Raw genomic sequence first — 19,078 nt, forward strand, 5'->3', positions numbered from 1 at the left:
TAGTGAAAGGACCAAGGCAGCGACATCTCTGGCCCACCCCCTGTTTGGGTATTAGCCAGCACATCAATGATTTAATCAAGAAATAGTTTTCTAAGATCTACAGAGACATTCGCTGGAACACCCCAGCAAGCGAGAGTCCAAAAGTGGCAGGCTCAAACCCAGAACCTCAATCCGTGGGTGATACCAAATGAGAGCCTCCCCCCTGGGCACACAGAAAACTGGATGACTTGGAAGGCGCTGAACAGCCTGCACTCTGGCACCACGAGATGCAGAACCAATCTTAAGATATAGGGCTAAAAAGTGGAATCCATGACATGCGAGTGTGGAGAAGAGCAAACCACAGATTACCTACTGCAATGCAACCTGAGCCCTGCCACATGCACAACGGAGGACCTTCTTGCAGCAACACCAGAGGCACTCCAAGTGGCCAGCTACTGGTCAAAGGACATTTAATAGAATACCAAGTTTTCAAATTTTGTGTTTTGTTTGTTTGTCTGTTTTTTTAATGCAATACAACTGTTCTGGTTCGCTCCTGACACGATAAATAAGTAATTCACTCACTATTTGATACACTTGTAGCTTGCTCTGCCTTCAAAGAATGTAGAACTTATAGTGCACTACTGAGGCTTTCCCCACATTGATAGTAGGATTGTGTGGTCCTGTGAGACAAGAGATTGTGCTAATGGTCTACCTAAGGAAGGCTTTTGCTGAGAGGTCAGACTGAATGTGCCAGCCAGCTATTAAGCAGCAGTAGTAGTGGGATAAACAGCAGTAGTAGTAGGATAAATGGGGCTACAAAGTGGAATCCTCGATATGCGAATGTGGAGAGGAGCAAACGACTGACCACCTGCTGCAATGCAACCTGAGCCCTGCCACATGCACAATGGAGGACCTTCTTGCAGCAACAGCAGAAGCACTCTAAGTGGCCAGATACTGGTCAAAGGACATTTAACCAACTACCAAACTCACAAATGCTGTATTTTATCTGTTTGTTTGCTTTGTTCTGTTAGAAATGTAATATAATTGACTGGTTGATCTCACACAACAAATAAATAGTGGGATAAAGGGGATCTAGAGACAACAGAAGTGGCACTGTAGCTAATTATTGCCAGTATTGCACGGAATGCACAGTAACCCCCCTTTTAATATATTTAATTATGATGAGACAATCCAAAAAGAAACAAGAGATTGTGACAGATGACTATACTCTCAGGTTGAAAGACACTGAACAAGCTAATGGGGTACATCAGAGAACAATGATGAATCATCATTGTAGGTGATGACTTTTGGCTGGGTATGATTTCCTTCCAAGTATAGGATCTTGGTAGAGGATCCATAGGAGACTTTAGAGACCAATTCTTGATCTGCATGATCTTTTGCAAAGAGGGCATCAATTTCCAAATGGAAGGCGATCCTGACAGGGGTTGGCTTGACGTGCCTTCCTCTTGACACATTTCTTCCTTTCGCCCTCCATTTGTGCCTCTTCAAATTCCACAGCACTGTTGGTAACAGCTGACCTCCAGTTAGAACACTCAAGGGTCAGGGCTTCCCAATTCTTTGTGTCTATGACACAGTGTTAAGGTTAGCTTAACCTTTGTAGCAAATGATACAACTGGATTCAAGCCAAAAGGATACCCAGCTCTTGATATGCTGACTGAATATCAGTAAGACTTCAGGGAAGACCCATCAACATAACCTTAATCCAAGTTTATGCTCCAACTATAGAGACAGAAGAAGAAGAAACCGAAAAATACTATGCTGGAGTGAAGGAGGACATTGATCACATAGCAAAACAGGATTTGCGTTCATTCATAGGCCATCAGAATGTAAATGTAGGAAATAGCAGAATAAAAGACTGCAGGAAAATTTGGTCTTGGATTAAGAAACGAAGCAAGAGACTGACTGACTGAATGTTGTGAGGTCAATAATTTATTGATTGCAAACTTATCCTTCAATCAATAGATTATAGCAAAACTCGGGCCGAGGCGAGCAAAACTCGGGCCTCGGGCCGAGGCGGCGGGCGGTCTGTGGCAGAGGAGCGGCTCGGCAGCAGCCCCCGTCGCGGACAAGGAGCGAGGGATAAAAATGATCTTAAAGAAGTATGAACTGATCTTAAAGAAGTTTGATTGTTTGATATATAATATAATATATATATAATCCAAAAAACAAAGGAGTCAGGCAAAACTGCACTTATCTATCACCTTATCTGTATGCATTGTATGGTCATATATCATGGAGACTGCAGTTAAATTATTCTTGGAGGAAAGAAGTATGAAAGCTGGAGGAAGGGACAACATCACTTTAGGATATGCAGAAGTACTAGCACAAAATACCAAAAACTTGGAACGATCACTGAAGAAAGTCAAGGAAAAATGCAAAGCCAAGTTTATAATACAGCATTAAGAAAATAAAATAAAAAACCCAAAGATGACTGACATATTTTTAAAGCACACAATGAATACATTGAAATAGTTCTAGATTTTCCACACCTTGGCTTGGTCAATAATGCGAATGGAGATTGCAGTCAAGATATCAAAACGTGGCTAGGATATGGAAGACTGGCTATGAAGAAGCTAAACAAGATTCTGAAGTGTCAAGATATATTACTGAATACTAAAGATAGAAATATCCATACCACAGTATTTTACATTTCTGTGTATAAGTGGGACAGTGAAGGAAGCTGATAGGAAGAAAATCAACACATTTGAAATATGGCTTTGTAGGAGAGTTATTTGGACTGCTAAACGAGAATCATAGAATCCTAGCGTTGGAAGAGACCTCATGGGCCATCCTGTCCAACCCCCTGCCAAAAAGCAAGAAAATCACGTTCAATAAATAAATGGCCCCTAAAGAAAATCAAGCTTGAATTGTCCTTAAGAGCCAAAATGACAAATTGAGACTGTCATACTTTGGACATTCACTAGAAAATACTTTAATGATTGCTAAGGCAGAAGATATAAGAAAAGACTACTTTTCATATGGGTAGATTCAATCAAGGAAAGCACAACCCTGAATCTGCAAAATCTGATCAGGGCTGTTGATGACATGGGAACTTGGAGATCTCTTGTTCATAGAGTCACTATAAATCAAAGCCAACTTGATGGCAGATAACAACAAACTGTGCCTTGAATTAAAAGTTTAATTTTAGGAGTAGAAAATTGTATTCAGACATTTTCTCATATTATGCCAGACTTTATATCCAGTAGCATTTCTCAAATCTGCCAAAATCAGAATCATGGTTGTTTGATATGCAACAACATAGGAATGAAGATACATGCTGGTTCAGATTTGCATTATGTCCCAAGAGAAGCCAACCAGATATTTGCAGGATGCACAATGCAAGGCATGAGCACCATACCACTCTTTGGCTGTGTTTCCTAGCAACTGGTATTGAAAAACATGTTACCTTTGGGATTGGATCTAATCCATAGTAATTGCAACATACTTATCTCTAATGTGATCACTTCAGAGATGGGGAAATTAGCTGGAAAGGATTACAACATGATGGAAAGGGTTAATATGTTAAAAATCTAAACCAATCATGTTTATATGATTTTTATGTTGTTATGCTCCACCTTTCCTTCAATTGTGCAATATGCATGGCTTTTCCCTTCCTTTCCATTTTTAGTCACATAGCTCTGTGGGAATCTGAACCTTGATCTCCCATGTTCCAGTCCAACACCCAAACCACATTTTATTTCATATGAAATAAGCATGCCTCAAACTTGTAACACATTACAGTTTTCAGTTATAACCGCTCACCCTGGTTTAATAAATCAGACGTGCAGCTATTTATTCTTTTTCAATGGATAACAAAAACTCATCTTAAAATTAGCTACATCTCATACAAAAAAGATACAAATATTTATGTCATCATTGGTATATTCTTGCATTTGTGTAATTGAATTTTAGAATGTTCAAGCTATTGTTGATGCTATGTTTGAGGGTAGTTTCTGTATGAAGATCTGTCCCAACCAGAGAGGGAAATATGTACACCAGACATATTGGGATACCATATAACCTGAATTCTTTTGAATGCCAATGTGTATACTTGCTGAAGTGCTGAGGTTTGTTTATGTTCAGAATTTTTAATTTGATAGTAGGAGAGGAACTGAAAAAAGAACTTGAACTCAAGGGATAAATATGGAAAAAATAAGAGAAATACCAAGAAAGCTTGAAAAGTACATTGAAGAGGGAGGAAAACTTCAATAGCAACTGCGATAAAGTTTAAACATTAGCAGAAGCATTAACTCCTCTAAAAAGAATAGAAATTCACTCTTTAGAAAGTCAAGCTCTGAGAATCTGTTACATCCCAAATCCTTCCAAAGTATGTAGGATTTTGGGAAAGCTGCTCAAGAGAAACTGCCGTGCCTTATTCACAAATGTCTGGAGTGTTCAGAAACTAATTTCTCACTTCTAAACTATTTATAAACCCATCACTTCTGCTGTCTTTGTTCTTAACGAAGAAAAGTTGTTAAAGAAGGAAAAGGCTCACAGCATCTTTTTATCGGAACTGCTGGTGGACGCTCATGTGAAAGCACCCTCTTTCTAAGCTGTCATGTGGATTTAGATAAGGAAAAACATTGAAAACTATCTTATTCTATATATATATATATGATCGCTTTTCACAGAACTCTTAGACACAATCCTTGCTTTAGCCTCTCTTCTTTGATACAACATAGTGAATATAAATAGAACACGTCTTAGTTTTCGCTTCCAATTGAAGTCCTTAATTTACATTTCCTACAAAAAAATATGAAAATGGGAAGATCAAAAGCTTACAAAAAGTATGAGGGGTATTTTTTAAGTAAGGTCCGTTGGAACATAAATACCCAATGAAAATTTATTTCAAAAAAGTAAATTTATTTTCAGAAAGTACATACTTCACTCTGGTTTCTCTTCAGATCGTATAAATCTTACTTCACTCTATTTTTCGACATAGTTGCCAAGTTTGTTCAAACACTTATCATACCTCTGAACCAATTTTAAAATACCCTCTTCATAAATCCTCGCTTCAACTGAAGCCACCAAATCGTCTGTAATCAAAGAAGGACGACCGGAGTGGTCCTCATAATGGACGTTGTCACGGCCATCTTTGAATTGTCGTACCCACTTACGCACTTTGCTTTCACTCATAACAGTATCACCGTACACTTCACAAATCTGTCGATGAATTTCTGCAGCAGGCAGGTTCCTTGCTGACAAAAACCATATCACTGAGCTAACCTCACATGCGGCGGGTGAGTTGATAGTCTTAAACATTTTTAAAGCACAGAACAGAACCATACAGGTTAGCTACAGAGCGGAAACTGAGCACAGTTGTTCCCGACGCACATGCTCGTTGCGGTATGCGCGTGAACTACTAGTGTCTACAACAAAACGGACCTTACTTAAAAAATAACCCTTGTACAACAAAAAGACATTTCGTGCCCCTCTGAAAAAAACTTTCTCTTGAAAACATGCAAAAGTATTTTAACATATGCAATTGCTTCTGTGACAATGTGCTTTCAGGATGGCTTCTTCTTCTCCAAAGATGTTTGAATTCCCCAAAAGATTTGCAGGAACACGAAAAAGATCACTCGCTCTGCCTTGCAAGCCTTGGCACAAAGTAACAGAGTTTTCACCAAGTGAGCAAAGAAATCTGATCCCAAACTTGGAAGCAGAACAAGGCAATTGATTTTTTGGCAAAAGGATTTTGTGAACTCTCTTGCCCTCATTCCAACATGTCTCTTTTCATGTGCTCTCTCACTAATTAGCTTTTCCCCTGGCATTTCTTCCCCAACACATGTGTGTATTCTCCATAAAGATTTGTTAATTTTGTCTTTACTGTCTGATCCCTCTGCAATGTTATCATTTTTCCCCAACTCCTTCCTTTCCTGTTGCTAACTGGTCCAATGAAATTATGACGCAGCGTTTACATCTTTACACCTTCTTGTATCTCTCAATGGTTGAGGCTCTGCATGTACTGTACTGTAGTTGGTACATTTGGTTCCTCCTGTATACACCATACAGGCTGGTATCCTCTTAATGACATACTCAGACATAAAATGAACCTCATGTATCCATGTGTTTATTTTGGGTCACTGTGGTAGCTGGCATTCCCTTCCTTCCTCTGCAGAGACCAAGACACCCCCCTCCCCGACCTACTGCAGAGCCAGTCCCTTTAAACAATTTTTAACAAAGGCTTCCAAGATGAATGTTGGTAAATTTAAGCAACTTCACCAGTCCTAAACAAAACTGTTTCCAACACATTATGTTAAAAGAAAAGATTTGCAACTGGAAATTCAGAGGCACGAGCTCCTACTAATTTAGTACACCCAGTTAAGTGGCTTTACCTTTCTTAGTATGTTCAGTAAGGATTAGACTTTCCCCTTCTGGATTTCTATGAACTGAAGACTCAGCATGTTTACACTTGATGCCTTCATGCTCTTGAATCTCTGCAGGTTTATTTAAACACCCAACAGTACTTATCAGACCATGCAGGGAACTGCAGCATTATCATTCATAGGCTTAACGGCCTGCAAATTACTTCATTGAAAGGAATAGTTGCCTCACAGTTCAGCAGGCAACTGCTTTAAATAGACATGTGATAAAAACACACTGAAAGTCTTCAGTGACCAGAAAAGATGTCAAAGCAAAATGTCTCTTTTTGAAGTACTCCATTCCCCAAATCACTGAATTACTGCAATAAATATAATGACAACCTTTCAATTCTTGCAACTTTTTAATCACGCAGCCATGTTAGTTTGGATCAGTATGCAACCTCTGAGATTAATTGGGAGACTAAGTGATTTTCAAAGGTGCTACAGCTTTCTTTTGCACACATAAAATCTACACTTTATTGTCGAAGGCTTTCATGGCCGGAATCACTGGGTTGTTGTAGGTTTTTCCGGGCTGTATGGCCATGTTCTGGAGACATTTCCTCCTGATGTTTCGCCTGCATCTATGGCAAGCATCCTCAGAGGTAGTGAGGTCTGTTGGAAGTAGAAAATTGGTTTATATATCTGTGGAATGATCAGGGTGAGACAAAGGACTTTAGTCTGCTGGAGCTAGGTGTGAATGTTTCAACTGACCATCTTGATTAGCATTTAATGGCTTGGAAGTGCCTGGGGGGGGGGGGATCTTTTGTTGAGAGTGATTTGATGTGCCTGATTGTTTACTCTCTGTTGTTTTGCTATTGTAATTTTTTAGTTTTTAAATACTGGTAGCCAGATTTTGTTCATTTTCATGGTTTCTTCCTTTCTGTTGAAATTGTCCACATGCTTGTGGATTTCAATGGCTCCTCTGTGTAGTCTGACATGGTGGTTGTGAGAGTGGTCCAGCATTATCTGTGTTCTCAAATAATATGCTGTGTCCTGGTTGGTTCATCAGGTTGGTTCATCAGGTGCTCTGCTATGGCTGATTTCTCCGGTTGAAGTAGTCTGCAGTGCCTTTCATGTTCCTTGATTCATGTTCCTCTCACAACCACCATGACAGACTACACTGAGAAGGCATTGAAATCCACAAGTTTGGGGCCCGCCTACCCGCGTGACCGCATTTCCGCATATTAACCCACATGATCTCTTCGTTAGTGCAATCAACCCTACTTTATCCTTCGGCTCCCCTTTCCAGATATATTACATTGCTATCTCACCCTGTGCTTTAATTTTTAATTCCATTAGAATTGGCCATGCCCATAGTGTTTGACTTCTGTGTTTTAAAATGTCGTAATTTTATATTGTTGATATGTCATTTATAATTGATTTGTTTTGTATTTTTATTTTTACATTTTATTGCTGTGATTTGTTATATTAATGTATTGTATTGCTGGGCTTGACCTTATGTAAGCTGCCTCGAGTCCCCGTGGGGAGATGGTGGCAGGGTATAAATAAAGATTATTATTATTATTATTATTATTATTATTATTATTATTTCCCTTTTGTTTTTTGAACAATTCGGTTTCTGAAGACTAACTCAACAGAATATTGCCAGGCACTGCGGCACTTTGAAGCACCTTGTCTGCACCCATACATTTGAGAAATATGTTTTTGCTGACTATTCCATATAACATTTTCAGCTATACTGGTACTGTGTGAAACACTCTTCCTTCAGTAGGTGATAAGCAAGAATATAAGATAAACTCAATGCACCAAAAAGATACAAGACATGGTGATGAGATTGAATCTATGTAAACAATAATCTATTCAGGCCTAAATTATTATGATTAAGCCACCAGCTTTACGCATTTGTTTATGAAAAATAAAGACCCCTCTCTAGAATTTTACTTAAAATAGAGAGTTAAAATCGGCAGTTTTTCTTGCTGACTTAAACTGCTATGGTTTAAAATCTCTCTATCCTGAGTAAGAAAATAGGATGTCTCACATTAAGTAATCCCATAGTTTTGTCTACTGAAGTATGGCCCTTGCTAACATACTGCAACTCTCCCAATTTAAGTCCCCATGGGAAGAAAGGCAGAATATAAAGAAAGTAAATAATAAATAAATAGATAACCACACCAGTTTTGGCAGGAACATTTCATAATCTCACTTGGAAATTTACAAGGACTGAAACTGGTACTTTTTAATGCAAATCTGAGTGCTTTGCAGTCAATGAAACTTCTGCCTGACCTGGGGATTTGAGACTTCTTCACTCTAACTAACTGCCTTGGGCTAGGACTGCTTGCCTGAGTGTCTACATCCTTTGCAGCAGTATATTTTCCCAAAAGATATGATTTATTTATGTGAGGCTCCCGTACAACTTCTTGCTGCTTAAGCAGTGGGAAGTTAAACCACAGTAAACTAATATAAATATTTTTTTCCTACTAACAGCAATATTATTTGTTACTGATAGTCATGTTACTACTGTAATTTTAGCAATAGGACTAAATACTATCATCTTGGTTTAGAATAGGGAATGTTATTTATTTATTTAAAACATTTATATTCCGCCCTTCTCATCCCGAAGGGGAATCAGGGCGGAGCACAGCATATACACAGCAAACATTCAATGCTGGGACACAGATTCACATACAATACATAAACATTAAAAAACATTTATCAAAATATTAAAATACACAATTTAAAACCATCCTAATCATCCACGGAAAATCATTGGCCTGGTCATCTTTCCTTTTGCCGCTTTACTGCCCTGTCCCGAAAGCTTGGTCCCACAGCCAAATTTTTACCATCCTTCTAAAGGACAGGAGAGAGGGGGCCAACCTGATCTCACCAGGAAGGAAGTTCCATAGCCGGGGATCAATCACTGAGAAGGCCCTGTCTCTTGTTCCCACGAACCGTGCCTGTGAAAATGGTGGGACAGAAAGCAGGGGATCTTAATCTCCGCAATGGTTCATAGGGGGAGATATGTTCGGACAGGTAATTTGGGCCAGGGCCGTTTAGGGCTTTATAGGCCAAAGCCAGCACTTTGAATTGTGCCTGGTAGCAAACTGGCAGCCAGTGGAGCTGGCGTAACATGGGAGTTGTATGCTCCCTGTATCCCGCCCCTATTATTAATCTGGCTGCCTCTCGCTGGACTATTTGAAGCTTCCGAGCAGTCTTCAAAAGCAACCCTACGTAGAGTGCATTGCAGTAGTCTATCCTAGATGTGGACTACTGCTCATGTGGACAACAAGTTAAACATGAGCCAACAATGTGATGTGGCGGCAAAAAAAGCCAATGGGATTTTGGCCTGCATCAATAGGAGCATAGTGTCTAGATCTAGGGAAGTAATGCTACCCCTTTATTCTGCTTTGGTTAGACCACACCTGGAATATTGTGTTCAATTCTGGGGACCACAATTCAAGAGAGACATTGACAAGCTGGAATGTGTCCAGAGGAGGGTGACTAAAATGATCAAGGGTCTGGAGAACAAACCTTATGAAGAGCGGCTTAAGGAGCTGGGCATGTTTAGCCTGAAGAAGAGAAGGCTGAGAGGAGATATGATAGCCATGTATAAATATGTGAGAGGAAGCCACAGGGAGGAGGGAGCAAGCTTGTTTTCTGCTTCCCTGGAGACTAGGACATGAAACAATGGCTTCAAACTACAAGAAAGGAGATTCCATCTGAACATGAGGAAGAACTTCCTGACTGTGAGAGCCGTTCAGCAGTGGAACTCTCTGCCCCGGAGTGTGGTGGAGGCTCTTTCTTTGGAAGCTTTTAAACAGAGGCTGGATGGCCATCTGTCAGGGGTGATTTGAATGCAATATTCCTGCTTCTTGGCAGGGGGTTGGACTGGATGGCCCATGAGGTCTCTTCCAACTCTTTGATTCTATGATTCTATGTAATGAGAGCATGGACCACTGTGGCCAAGTCTAACTTCCCAAGGTATGGGTGCAAAGCACACATCTGTTAAAGGTTGCAAAGCACACATGTGGAAAAATCAAAGCACACTGGATTGTACACATACCTATAATGTTAAAATAAGTAAACCATTCTATAGCTCCACATCTGGAGATATTATATGACACAAGCCCATTGATTTTATTCTCAACTGCACTCAAAAGATGCCACAGGCAATACATTTTATGCAAAGTGTTCGATGCATCTCTTCAAAACTCAGTTCTAGAGGAGTCAGCATTCAGCTAATGTACATAAAATTCTGTAGATTTAGACTTGGGAAGGCAGCCAGAATTTTTCTGGACGACGAAAATCAATCAAGGAAAACAATCTGATCAAAGCAGCTGTCATGTGTTCAGTCACTCACACACAAAAGCGATGGCGGCAGCCAACAAAACCTGAGAGGATGATTGGTTTCTAGGCTAGTGTTTCAGCATCTACACTTCCCCCAGAAGTCAGCAACTGGCATGTAAGAGCATGGGAAGGGGAGGGGGGCATTTTTAAAAAATAATGAACATACTTCTGTTACCATGGCAACCATCACAGGTCTGCTCTTTTTTGCACAATTCTGGCAGAAAGCAACAAGGTGCCCTCCCCATTACTTTCACACTAATGCCCCTTCAGAATCACATCCATTTTTAACAGCAAACCACCGCCTTCCCAATTTCATGTTGTTTTATGTTTCTTCAGATTATTTTATGTCAACAGCTTGGGATGCTGTACAGGTGTCACCCTGATGTTTTCACCCCTGATGCCGAAGTAAGATACACAAGATTATATGCAGTTTCTGACTTATCAGAAAGCTGTGGGAAGACAGATAAGCCTGGAATATTGATGAGCACAGCATGAAAGACTCAAACAATGACAGGAGCTTTTCAATTACAACAAAAGGTAAAGCTAAATGTGCTTTAAAGGTGGCAATTATTGCTCCCAGTGAGGGAGATTTTCCAAGTTTTTTACTATTTGAAGAAAGCCAGTTCCTCATATTTTTATGTTTTTTTGACCTGCTGGCTCCCTATACATTTATTCAACTCCTTAGCAATCTAAATTTAAATCTAGCCCGAAAAAAACCTACAACAACCCAATCTAAATCTACTCATTCACACACACTGTTTTGTTCATGATGTGGCCTGCTTAAGTCCCACATCAGGAGAAAGGTGGGATACAAATTAAATATTTTTTCAAGAGAATTTTGCTGACATTTTAAGTGTAATTTAGTATTAGGGTCAGGGCTTTTTAGAACCCAACATCTAAAGCGTTTAACTTGCAGGAAATTCCAATTTATTTTACGCAATGCTAAATACATACAACATAAACCCATTACATTATTTGGAAAGCAATAAATGTCATGATCTCAGACGTCTATGAAATGGCAAGCTAGATAGGATTTTGTGTTGGAAAAGATCCTTCCCCTACAGTGAAATCAAGAAAGTTGTGATAGTGAAGACAAGATTCCAATGTGGAAGTATGCTTTATATATGTCTACTAACACCAATCAGTTTCCCTTTCAAAGAAAAGGCAGAAGAGTCGCCAGTCTGAACTTTTGGGTATGGCAGAATACCAGGAAATATAACTGTCTCTTTTGCAATCAGTCAGAACCTTCTCTATAGTGTATTTACGAAGTTAAGAAGTGATCTAATCTCTCCAAACTTTGGTTTAAGAATAAGACTAGAATACTCTATAATATCTCGGATCTTTATCCCCGATAATCAAAGTTTACAAAGCAAAAATTGTCCCCATAGTATCATACGGAGCTGGGACCTAAGCAAACTAGCACAATCAAAATTTCTAAGACAGATACTTGGTGTTGACATCAAGACCACCGCTGCTGCAGTCAGAGCAGAGCTAGAAATATATTCTATCGAAGGACTTGCTAAAATCAGGCCTTTAATTATTGGTCTAAAATAAGAAATCTGGAAAATAATAGACTTCCAAAAGTGTGCTTTTTAGAACAATCAAAACCAAGCTTCCTGGTCAGAACAATTAACAAGATTCCTCCGCACCTGCGGATTACAAATTGCCTCCTTAGGCCAAAATAGGGATGCTGAAAAAAGAACAGTAACTCAAAGGATCCTAGATATTGAAGCCCAGAAAGATATAGCTACCCTGTCAAACACAGGATCCTTGAAGTGGTTAGAACGCTTTAAACATAATTTCTAGCGGGCGCCATACCTAAAAGTTGATATGCCAAGAACCGCTTTTACCAAGACAAGATTTGAACAAATTGAATCCATGGAGAGACACGACAGATTCAATTATATCCCCTATGAAGAAAGACTATGTATCTGTGGTGCTCCTGAAGTTGAAAATCTGAACCACATTTTACATCACTGCAATCTATATGAAAAAGAAAGGAAACAATACTTACAGCCTTTTATTTGCAACTAGCTTGGGGACCCGGCGTTGCCCGGGTTATTAGAGAAAGTGGGTAATGGCGGTTCTGTATGCCAAGTTTGGTCTTTATTGGTCATTGGATAACAGCTGCATTATTTTCAGGAAGTGAGTGAAGGTACTTGAAGTCCCATCATCCATGGCCCATCCTCCTCCAAACAGCAGCAGGATATAGAGTGGGTCATGGGGGCTCTGTGTGCCAAGTTTGGTCTTTATCAGTCATTAGATGAGGGTGGCAGTGGTGTCAGTAAATGAGTGAAGGTACTGCAAGTCCCATCATCCAAAGTCCATCCTCTTTCAAACAGCAGCGGAATGTAGAGTGGATCATGGGGGCTGTATGTGGCAGGTTTGGTCTTGATTGGTCATTAGAAGAGGGTTGCAGCAATCTTTGGAAGGGAGTGGAGGTACTTGAAGTCCCATCATCCATGGTCTGTCCTCCTCCAAACTGCACCAGGATGTAGAGTGGGTCATGGAGACTCAGTGTGCCAAGTTTGGTCTTTATCGGTAATTGGATGAGGGTTGCAGTGGTCTCAAGAATTGAGCAAGGGTACTGCAAATCCCATAATCCATGGTCCATCCCTGACCAAACCACACCAGGACATAAAGTGGGTCATGAGAGGTCTATGTGCCAAGTTTGGTCCTGATCAGTCATTGGATGAGGTTAACAGCGGTCTCAGAATGTGAGTGATGGTACTGCAAGTCCCATCATCCATGGTTCATACTCCTCCAAGCTGCAGTAGGATGTAGAGTGGGCCATAAGTACTCTGTGTGCCACGTTTGGGCCTGGTCTGTGATTTGTAGTGGCTACAATGTTCTGTGGGAAGTGAATCGGGTGAAGGTACTGCAAATCCCATCATTAGTGGCCCATCCTGCCCTGAACTGCACTGGAAGTCCCATCATCCATCGTCCGTCCTTCTCCAAACAGCATCGGGATGTAGAGTGGGTCAAGGTGGCTCTGTGTGCCAAGTTTGGTCTTGATCGGACATTAGTAAGGGTTTCAGCAGTCTTGGGAAGGGAGTGGAGGTACTTGAAGTCCCATCATCCATGGTCTGTCCTCCTTGAAAGTGCACCAGGATGTAGAGTGGGTCATGGGGACTCTGTGTGCCAAGTTTGGTCTTGATCAGTCATTGGCGAGGGTCTCAGTGGTCTCAGGAAGTGAATGAAGTGACTGCAAGTCCCATCATCCATTGTCAAATTCTTCCAATCCGCACCAGGATGTAGAGTGGGTCATGTGGGCTCTCTGTGTAAATTGTGGTCCTGATCCATCATTGTTGTCAGTTGTAATGGTCATAGGAAGGGAGTGCAGGTATTGCAAGTTCCATCGTCCATGGTGCATCCTCCTCTAAACTGCACCAGGATGTAGAGTGTGTCATGGAGACTCAGTGTGCCAAGTTTGGTCTTTATCGGTAATTGGATGAGGATTGCAGTGGTCTCAAGAATTGAGCAAAGGTACTGCAAGTCCCATAATCCATGGTCCATCCCCGGCCAAACCACACCAGGACGTAAAGTGGGTCATGAGAGGACTATGTGGCCAAGTTTGGTCCTGATCAGTCATTGGATGAGGTTATCAGCGGTCTCAGAATGTGAGTGATGGTACTGCAAGTCCCATCATCCATGGTTCATCCTCCTCCAAACTGCAGTAGGATGTCAAGTGGGTCATGGGGGCTCTGTATGCCAAGTCTGGTCTGTATTGGTAATTGTCTGACTCCGCCCCCTCTGGCCTTTTCCTTTCCTCTCTTTTTCATCTCGGAATCTTGGAATTGAGGCTGGCCAATCAGAGACCATATGCAAATTTCCTTCTCATGTCCCCGTTTCTGCCATGAACTGTTTTCTCCTCCAGGGGCTCCTATTGAAGCTGGCCAATCAGAGACCATATGCAAATTTCCTTCTCATGTCCCCGTTTCTGCCATGAACTGTTTTCTCCACCAGGGGCTCCTATTGAAGCTGTCCAATCAGAGACCATATGCAAATAGCACCACTGCGGCAGCCAATCCGAATGTTGGAACTTTCAGGCTGGCCAATCAAAACGCTGGCACATACACCGCCCTATGTCCTTCCTCTGTCCGATACAAACAAACACTCTTCTTTATTATATATATAGATATAGATAAAGCAAGTGGGGATACAGTGGCCAAAGCTTCATTTTTGTTGGCTGGTTATAACCCCATTCTGACAACAAAAGTTGCCCTTTATTTGCTTAAAGCTGCTAAAAGGAGATCGGAGTACATAGATCAGATTGGGGTGCAGTGTAGCGGAGATGAGGATAGTTGATACATATGTCTATGGCTACCTGTATATTTGTATTTTATTTTAAGAGGACTAGATGTATGTTGCATGTTGTATGCAATGTCTGTTTTTGATAAGGCCAACTGGCTAGCCAATAAAAATTGTTGTTGTTGTCTAATTGGAATAATACTTTAAACTCTATGGCTTTACTTGAATGGATGATGGTTACACCCAAAATTTGAGATGATGTTCCATGGGGTGGAATAAGCTTTGGAACCCAAAATGGACAAGGACATAAGAAGATATTCAAGTTGTGGTGATGTCCTGTTCAAGAAGTCGAAATGGAGACTTGAAAGTGTTAGTAGACTCCTCGCTGAAAACAGTTGCTGCTTAAGTGCCTGACGTTGGAGGATATAGACTGAGAAGGTAATCTGGAAAACAGATTTTTATCTAAAAGAAGAAAAAGCCTATTTGTTCCAAGACTGGTCAATGTTTCCACCAAACTCCATTCTCACCAAACTCCATTCTCTTAGTAGTAACTCTGCCCTTTCTAATACGTTCTATGGGTTTGTCAGTCTTTGAATTAAAGAGATTATTCTCATGATATGCTTGTATCAGTATTTAGATTCTACAATGTTGTTTTGGCTATTAATCTCATCTGTCTAGCACCCTCTTGACATGGAGAAAAACTATTTTTCTCTGTAAAAAGAAAAATAGAAGCTTTCTAGAGAGGTATTAATAGTGTAATATTAACAACAACTACTACAATAGCACTAACAACAAAAACAATAGAAGCAACATCTTAGCAGAATCTGAAATTCCCCAAAGTCTGTTTCTTGTGAACTTACAAATGAGCAAAATGTGCACTTTTGTCAGTATGTGCCAAAATCAGCATGTATTTTAGAGGATACTAAAACCTCTTGCCTGAATGGGAGTTGAAGGGAAAAGAACAAAGACGACACCATGGCTGCCTGAAGCGTAAGGACCTAAAAGCTTTATTCATCTACAAGAGGCACAAAAGCAAATCATTGTGGTTTCCACGGAGATTCAGGCACATGATGGTTCAGAGATTTCACTCTGTAGGTTAATAGCTTGGAAGCAATTCCCTATCACCATGATTTTTTTAAAAAATACAGTGACAAACCGCACATGAAAATCAAAAGGCACTTTTCTAGTGCTGGTCACATTTCCATATTGATAATATGTCTTTTTTTGGATTCATTCAATACTATAACTGCCCAACATCAAAAAGTAATAATTAATTCACGTTCTCTTGTTATATTTTCCCACATACCAATCATCTGACTTCTCTCTGGTCTTACAAAAATGTGTGACTAAAAGATTCTCTCACTGTCTCAACATCACCTACTCACTCATAACTGTTCCTAAAACTGGCAGGGATGTATATATAACCACAATAGGTTTTATTAAAAGTATGATAGATCCTTAAGACAGTACAGATCACATAAAACTAAACCTATCTAATTAGAAATAGACAGGCAATCCTCTTCCAGGACCAACCTACAGATTTAACAGATGAAAAATTTAACAGATAAAAACTGTATACAAAATTGAATTCATTTATGTTCACCACTGCTATCATCACCTTCTCCCTTTTTATATTTTTATTATTGACAAAAAATTAGATGAAAAACTTCTTGGGAATATAATGCATTTTTAATAAAATTGGAAAGTACCATACATACTGAAGTTCACTTACTTTGGTTTATGGAGACCCTATAATTGAGACCTCTGAGACATCTTGCAAACTCAGAGTTCTGGCTTCCTTGATTTACTGTATATACTCGAGTATAAGCCTAGTTTTTCAGTCCTTTTTTTAGGCTGAAAAAGTCTCCCCCGGCTTATACTCGAGTCAATGTTATTTATTATCTTACTTTGTTGTTATTATTACATTTATTATTTTACTCTATTTATTATTGTTATTGTTACATTTATTATTATTACTATTATTACTATTATTATTTTACTCTATTTATTATTATTGGAGGACATGTAAGCATATTTACATTGAAGAAGGTTAGAATAATGGTTTAATCAGAGTTGGACAGTCTTATCCTGAATTACAGTTTTATGTAAATATTCAAAAACATTTAACCTACTAATGTCTAAATTAATATAATTTTATTGGTATCTATTTTTATTTTGAAATTTACCAGTAGCTTCTGCATTTCCCACCCTCAGCTTATACTCGAGTCAATACATTTTTCCAGTTTTTTGTGGTAAAATTAGATACCTCGGCTTATATTTGGGTTGGCTTATGCTCGAGTATATATGGTAGTTTATCTACCTGTAGCATATTGACAGTACTTTACAAACAATAAATAATTTGCATGGAGGGAATCTCTGACTAAATAGAGAATAAAAGTACTTTTTTAATTGTAAGGGCATGAAGGATTGAAAATTTCAGAGTTACTGTCAGAAGTGTTAACATTCCATAGCAGAAAAAGATGGCAAATAGGCAAGATATTTCTGAGATATAAAGAGCATTCAATTATACTTCCCAATCCTGCCTTATGGAAAATGACATAACTTTAATCATTCTGAGCAACCTCTTATATCTTGGCATTTAAAAGTACAGAACTAGGCTAAAAAGCAATGGTTCTGAAAACAATACCTCTGTGAGTGCTGTAAAGAGCTGCAAATGTCACCATGAAGAATGTGGTAGAGTATTTGCCAGCATTAACCAGGTGGGGAAAGGCCCGTTTGGTATCACGGTATCGGCGCAGGCACTGGACAAATCTTAACCAAGCAGGAATGCACTGAACAACTGCTCGCACACCATAGGCATAGGTGTTGCAGATCTGAATACCTGAAAAAGAATAAGACAACAAAATATCATTGGGCAATTCCAGAAGTATGACTGCAGTTGGTATGAACCCAATACTTCAAACTATTAACAAGGGTACTTCCTTTTTTTTTTTACCCTGTCACTGAAACATAGTGAAGTCACTTGATGAAAACTATAAGGTTTTTTAAATCAGAAGTATTGTTCTGTATGTCCCAAGCTACTACTAGACACTGTAGCGTAAACAAATACATCTGCACCCAACAATAAATGTGATTATAGGTGCTCACCAAATAACTAGGAAAATTTAACAGTTTTCCATTTAACAAAAATCAAATATGTAATGAAGCAAATCTACCTTATCACTGACATACCTGGATTTTCCAACAATGCATTTTTAGCTGTCCACTGGAGCTCAAAGCTATAGAAACAAATCATGTATTCGAGATCCATAAGTATCACAGCCAGACTGTTAAGCTGGTCAGCAAGCCAGAAATCTGCAAAGCCCACTTTATGGAAGGGGGCAGTGAACACCCGAAACTGTTAAAAAATATTAATAAAAATGACATAAGGATAGCACTGCACAGCACAAATACAAAACCGTGGCATAGGGCAGGATACAATGGGGTACTTTTATATCTGACAGAAAACTTCTATATTCAGTTCCAGAGGAACCATTCTTTTCCTCCATGCTTTATTATACCAAAAACACTTCGAAAGATTTCCCACCCCTCTAGAGCAGATGTTGAGGATGCTCAGTAGAAAACAGGGGAGAGAGAGAGAGAGAACATGACTTCTGGCAGAAGCAGTGGGATTCAGGGGGGGAAAACCACCACTGGAACATGTGTATTTTCTTTCTAATGGAAAACCTACTTTATACAGGGTGAGGCAGCATAACTTCCTTTTTAAAAATGCGTGCCATTCAGTCGGCTGAAGATGTAGTGGAGCGCTAGTGGTCTCGTTCGAGAGGCGGGAGTATAAAGTTTTGTCCTGACACAGTTCAGTCGCTATCATGCGTTGGAACAGTGAGGAACGTGCTTTTGCCGTTGAGGCCTACTTTTCGAGCGGATTTGGAGTGGCCGGTCCACCCTCCAGATTTGGCCCCTTGTGATTTTTTTCTATGGGGCTTTTTGAAATCCCGTGTTTATGTGAACCGACCAAGGACCCTACAAGATTTGATGACCAACATCCAGGAAGAAATTGCCAGCGTAATGCCTGCTATGCTGGCAAGAGTCATGACAAACGCCAGAAATCGGTTTACTCAGTGTATGGAGAATGGGGGACGTCACCTACCTAATTTGATCTTCAAAACTACGTAAAACAAAACTTTAAGTATGTGCTT

General features: G+C 39.8%; 1 protein-coding gene across 1 annotated transcript in view; it reads right to left on the reverse strand.

Moving 5' to 3' along the window:
* Positions 1-19,078, reverse strand: part of XPR1 (xenotropic and polytropic retrovirus receptor 1) — a 122,193-nt gene that overhangs the window by 18,939 nt on the left and 84,176 nt on the right. Inside the window, exons 10-11 of the mRNA XM_060774459.2 lie at positions 18,111-18,276; positions 17,566-17,760 (exon numbers count right to left, since the gene is read on the reverse strand). Of these exons, the coding sequence (XP_060630442.1) occupies positions 17,566-17,760; positions 18,111-18,276 (361 nt within the window). The remainder of the gene's footprint in view (positions 1-17,565; positions 17,761-18,110; positions 18,277-19,078) is intronic.

The sequence above is a fragment of the Anolis sagrei genome, chromosome 4 (genome assembly GCF_037176765.1).
Source record: "Anolis sagrei isolate rAnoSag1 chromosome 4, rAnoSag1.mat, whole genome shotgun sequence".
Taxonomy (NCBI): Eukaryota; Metazoa; Chordata; class Lepidosauria; order Squamata; family Dactyloidae; genus Anolis; species Anolis sagrei.